Source organism: Notothenia coriiceps, unplaced genomic scaffold, assembly GCF_000735185.1.
Source record: "Notothenia coriiceps isolate Sejong01 unplaced genomic scaffold, NC01 NC01_scaffold00013692, whole genome shotgun sequence".
NCBI classification, from domain to species: Eukaryota; Metazoa; Chordata; class Actinopteri; order Perciformes; family Nototheniidae; genus Notothenia; species Notothenia coriiceps.
In genome coordinates, this window is record NW_011346393.1 from 91 (window position 1) to 6,251 (window position 6,161).

General features: G+C 38.5%; 1 protein-coding gene across 1 annotated transcript; it reads right to left on the minus strand.

Moving 5' to 3' along the window:
- Positions 1–406: 406 nt before the first annotated feature.
- On the minus strand, positions 407–5,936 carry LOC104948098 (histone-arginine methyltransferase CARM1-like; the record flags this gene model as incomplete). The annotated part of the gene is made up of 4 exons (XM_010774260.1): positions 407–527; positions 1,581–1,697; positions 5,624–5,733; positions 5,847–5,936. Coding segments are annotated over 4 exons (438 nt in total), but the record flags the coding sequence as incomplete, so codon positions are not given.
- Between the last annotated feature and the right edge of the window lie 225 nt (positions 5,937–6,161).

Below are 6,161 nucleotides of genomic sequence, written 5' to 3' on the forward strand. Positions count from 1 at the left end.
TTTAGATACTCTAGTGATACATGTCCTTTCTATTGTGAATTTGTATATACGTTAATATACATTGTTAATTATTTTAATATATACATCCCTGAGGTTTCTCCCATTTTTCCCTTTAAACTGTGGGTTTTCTCTGGAAGTTTTTCCTTGTACGATGTGAGGGTCTAAGGACAGAGGGTGTCGTATTGTCATACTGATATTCTGTAAAAACTGTGAAGTCTACTGAGACAAATGTAACATTTGTGATATTGGGCTATATAAATAAACATTGATTGATTGACCTTTAATATATCTGTATCCTATTTTATCTTTTAAATATTTTTAACTCAAGTAATGCTTGAAAACACTGCTGCTGGGACAAATTTGTTTCCCAATTTAGGATAAATAAAGTGTCTATCGATTTATCTACGTATTGCAAACAAGAATGAAGGGTTTTTGAGAAAGTGACGAGGGAGACGTACCCTGAACAATACCTGTGCTCATGATGGAGCCCATCCTGGAGTGGGTGTGGTTTACAATGCCGGTGTTCACTGTGACCAATCGGAGAGGAAAGCAGACATTAATGATGTGTGCAGGATCAAAACAGACATTTATGCATGTAGCTTCCTGTTCTGAGCAAAAGGCGCAAAGATGGCATGTCCTTGTTTCCATTAACAAAAAGCTTTGAGGTTTTTGGTTCACAGGTTTATGATACTTTAGTGTTAAGTTTAGGAGGACATACATTGTCCGCACTTAAATATAACACCACTTATGTAATGGTTGAAGCTTACAATCTTCAGAATTAAAAAGCTCACATTAGGCTATAAACCAACTACATGTTTGTCGCATAACTTCACGTTACCACCGGTAAGCTAAAGGCGGCTAATGTTGGCACTGATGAATTTTGTTGTCCTATTCAGTCACTGGTTTGCAACCACCTTTTTTAAGACACATAAAGCTTCAAAAATTCACCAGTGGAGTATTCATAAACATTTTGTGTCATAAAACAACAAGTGAACAACTCTTCAGCTTGTATAAAACACATATCTTATTTCAGGCATCTAACCAAAAATATGTTCAAAATGACAGACTTGAAGACGGGTTTCTTATAACTGTCAGAAAACTTGTTAAAAACACTTTCACATGCTAGTTTGCCCCCTGCTAACACTTAACAGCCGAGACATTAGACAATGCTTAGGTCCTAGTGTGGTAAAGTTTTAATTTCAGTTGGAACCGAAGCTCTGAAAGCAGTTAAATTGAAGGTGTTACATTGAGTGGGAAGTCCTAAAAGAAAACAGTGCTAGATTAAAAGCATAAACTAAAGATGGGGTAAGCTGTAATGATATGGCAGTAAAAGTTCAAAAGAAGTTTGTGATTTGAAGTATATGTAATAAAAATACATGCATAAGGTATACAATATAGACATCAAATTATGACACCATCCTCCACAAAGGCTTTGTGATTAGTAACACACCGCATTTTTCACATTCAATAATCCCTTTAAACAACATCTCCCAACATGTGAGCACAGTGAGAATATGATGAGACCCTCCCCGTGTGAACAGTGCTCACTGGAGACGCGTGTTCCGCACCGCTGTAAGTACCATTAGATGTAGAGAAGTCAGGAGGAGTGCGGTTCGTACCCAGGGGGATGAGGTTGTTGTGAGACACTGATGGGCCGCTGCCAATGACTGTGCTGAGGTCATAAGCTGCAGGCATCCCTGGAGGAGACACAGACACACCCATCAACACTTCATACAGACACATCCTGACAGGCAGTGGTATAACTCAGCCACATGGGAAGCTACGAGGAGGGGGGATTCAGGGCAAACATCACGCAAAACATGATGGCTGTTGCACAATAGGTGGATTTATTATGATATTGGAGCAGGGGGGGGCCAACTCAAACTGCATGGCAGGCCACAGTAGCATCAGAATCAGAAATATTTTTAAGTCCCACAGCAAACACACAAAATTACAGTGCTACAGCTAAAGTGGCATAGCAGGTTAAAAAAAACACCAAAAAAAACACATTAGTAATACAATAAAAAAGACAAATAAGTACACAACTGTGGCTTAACAATGAGTAGCCGCAATTTAAAAACATGAAGTGACATAAATAACATTCAAGTACTAAGACCCTATAAAAAAATCGAGACTCTTGTAAAAATTTATGCTTTTACATAAAAGTGACTATAGCAAATTCAAATTCCAAGTTCAATGATGGTTACCCTCAAAGGGCTGGTGGTAACTTCAAGACTATAAGAAATATATCTACTCTTTATAATATTACATATTTGCTTTACAGTGTAGATGTAGATTTTTTGTTAAAGTAATAATTTAAAAAGTGCTGTGTAGCAGCACACTGCCTGGAGTGCTGCTGCTAGAAAACGCCTGAAAAGCTTCAGTAGTCACAAAACGAGATGCATCGTGGGACATGTAATTTATGGACACTGTACGTATGTAAAGCGGCATATAATTGATGTGCACATTTTGTTTTTGCAAACTCTCGCAGGCCACATAAAGGAGGTTTGACATTCCTGCAATCCAGAAACTCAGTCAACTTTTTGCTAAACTATCGTTAGACTGTGGGATTTAATTCAAGATTATAAAACAGGCACGTCTGGTCCTTTAAAAAGATTGGCCGAGACACTATCTGTAGACGTACAGCTGTGACCACACTACAACAGTATCACTGCACCCTTTACTCACAGAAGTTGTTCAAAGACAGGATAAAGACAGATGAATAAAGATCTAGGGACAAGATCTTGTGCTACACTCTCCGGTCCAGCAGGTGGCAGTATGTTATCTCGTTAATAATGGTTGCAACTGGTAATAATAAAAAAGAAGAAAATAAAGAAGAATGGAGACAGACGCTGAAATAATAGAGAGCTGATGGGGATTTTTTGCTTGAGCAGCACTATGCTGGCGCTTCATTGGATAACAAATCCAACATCTTTTATCTTCATACAGGCAGACAAAAGGCACCTGACATTAAAGTTATGGGTGAGCTAACGTGATATTTTAAATAACTCCATGTTTGTATTAGTAGCCTGCCTATTATTCCCACTTTTGTGTAGTTATAGTGACTTTGTGTACTTGTGTGTAGTTATAGTGACTTTGTGTACTTTTGTGTAGTTATAGTGACTTTGTGTACTTTTGTGTAGTTATAGTGACTTTGTGTACTTTTGTGTAGATAGTGACTTTGTGTACTTTTGTGTAGTTATAGCGAGTCGGTGTTTCCATAAGAAAAAACTAATAATTTACAGAACAAATGGGAAATGTCCATCAAATATAATCTATTTATTATTGAGCTTGAAAAAATGCAGTGCTTTATAAAAAATGACATACTCCAGGCATGTGCATTTATATTTTATTGAAATTGTGAAATGAAAGCTTGCATGACTGCAGAGCTCTGTCTGTAGTGCTATCTGTACCGCAGTGCATCAATAACGCGCACGGTTATGGCTCGTTTTGAAGTGTATACAACCATTGTCAATAAACTATCTCCAGCCAGAATCAGCAAAATAGGAGAGTCAGTAAACGTCCGCTCACAGGGGCGCATTCAAGCTTTAAGAGGAAATATATTGTCCTCACATACATATAACACCACTTTTATGTAGTTGAAGCGTTATTACAATCTCCAGAATAACTAGCTAAAGTTAGGCTATAAATAAACTACATGATGGTCGCATAACTTCACATCAACACTGCTAAGCTAAAGGCAGCTAATGTTAAGTGTGATGATGTTCAGTTCTATTCAGTCACTTGTTTGCAACTGCCTTGACAAAAGACATTCACCAGTGGTATATTTATCAACATCTTTTATGTCGTAGGATAAATGTGAAAATCTCTTCAGCTTGTATAAACCACAGGTCCTATTTCAGGCTTCTAACCAAAAACATATGAAGAAAAACTTTAACTTTGAGACGAGGGAACCCCGAAGTGATCGATCTTGTATAACTGAGTGAAAATTTAGCAGACAACAGCTAATAGTACAGCCAATTAGGTATACATAAACTTCTTCACCAAACCAATTGGATTATTTATATCAATATAATAATTGAAGTAACTTCCTGATGTTAAATCGTCCTTCATCTGTCTTTGTGGGACGTGTGCTCTTTAGAGAACATTAGAAAAGTAAAATGATGTGCCCAGGTCGCGCTGAAAAATAAGTGTGTGTGCGGTGGATTTGAGCGCACAAAACTGTAAATATTATTTATCCTCGGAAAATTAAGTCCTGAAGGCATCAATTATTTTTTCCCCACCCAGTTTAGATTTAGCCACGCCCACTGCTGCATTATGAAAGCATCGACTCAGTCAGCCTTGGATTTTCATCCCACGAAATATGAATTTGTCATCTACAGTCGCTTCATAGAGCATTTTTTACAAAGGCAATTGATCAAAAATAGCGCTTTAAAAAAATATATATATATGACTGACGATGACAGTTATGCACAGCTGAGTAAATGTTAGTTCATCTTTTAATATTAATTCACCCTGGATTTAAGAAGAATAAACAAGCAAACAATCTGTAGCCTATTGCCTTGTTTGTCACATTTTTTACATTAGTATAGTATTTGAGTATATGTAATTTGTTACTTTCCAACACTCTTAGAGAATATTAAATATTCCTCTTGACACTACATTTATTAAATATAGCGGCCCACATCAGTTTTTATTCACAATCTAGAGCAGACGTGATAATACTTCTGTGTTGTTAACATGGGAACAGCATATTCTCGGTATACGTCCATAAGCAATCACGCTGAGCTACGTCGATGCTGAAGTGGGCGTGGTTAAATCGAAATTGGGTTGGAAACATGATAGACGCGCCCTGGAGTGTTCTTACAGTGATGGCATCTCGTTGTGCGCTTTTGAAATCGATGAGAGCGGCTGAAAGCGTATTACTATTAAAATATGATCCACTTATAGTCTGGTTGCCAACATAGTGAACATGGAAATGTTGACTACCCCAAAGGTTACTGTTAGAAATGATAGTACGGGTCCCCAGAACATAGAAACTGCTGGATGCTAACATGCCTATGTTGGGCAATTTGCACACTAAGCATTAGTTGCGTTTATTGAAATGAATGGCATTATAGCCTATGTAAACAATAGTAAAACAAAGACTTTGCTGATTTGGAAAATGTTGAGGTGGTTTTAGGGGTCATTTCTGAAATTTTCAGGATCAACAATTGCCGTTTTAAATAGAAAGTGGCCATATTTGTACTCCCGGCTGGGCTGATTTTGACTACCATGAGTAGTGTTGCAAACATTGAAAATAGAGCACAAATTGAAATGATTACCTCTACTGTGGACAATTATCTTTCAAATAAATAAGCAATTTGTTCAATCAAAATGATCCAGAGCCTCCTAAACCTTCAAAATGGACCCAAAATGTATTAAAATCCGAGGGTATAAATATGGCCACTTTCTTGGCCAGAAATAGACTAAGAATTCTCAATAACCCGCCAAAACCACTCAAACTGTCCAAATCGGCCAAGCCATTTTTGAACTCAATATTTCCAGGTTCACTACAGGAATATGAGCTGGCAACTAGACTATTCTCCACGATAAGCGTGAAGCGGTGAAGCTGTGCCCACTGTGAACACATGGACTTCCAGCAGTGTCTGTGTGTGTTCACCTGATACAGCCATGCCCTGCCCCATGCTGTAGGCCCCCGTGTTCCACATGTTCTCAGACGGGGAGGTGTAGTGTGAGCCGGGAGGGGGGTTGGGGGTAGTGCCTGTGTACCTGCAGATACATACACACACATTTAACATGGGCGAGGCGGACAGCGCTCCCCTCTCACATGATTCATGGAGCTGAGATCAAGGAGTGTTTCTGAGCTCAGGAGACCCCCTCACCTGAAAAAGGGATTCTTCAAGTCCAGGAGGTTGCTGGACTTTGATCCCGTCTGGTCCACCTGGGCAACAATACTGATGTCGTAGCTTTGTCTGTGGAGAAGGATCCAATCACATTAAGTTAGCATATTAGTATAATACCATTGTTATTTCAATGCATGACAACAAAAAATCTCCAGAGAAACTGCGAGCTGCGGTCCAATAGTCAAAGTATTCATGTCCTAAGTCTTTTCCTAACCAATTTTACCAATGTATCGGAGAATCCATGATTACTTAGAAATAACAAAATTACAACTGGAAAAGAGGAGGGGGGTGCTG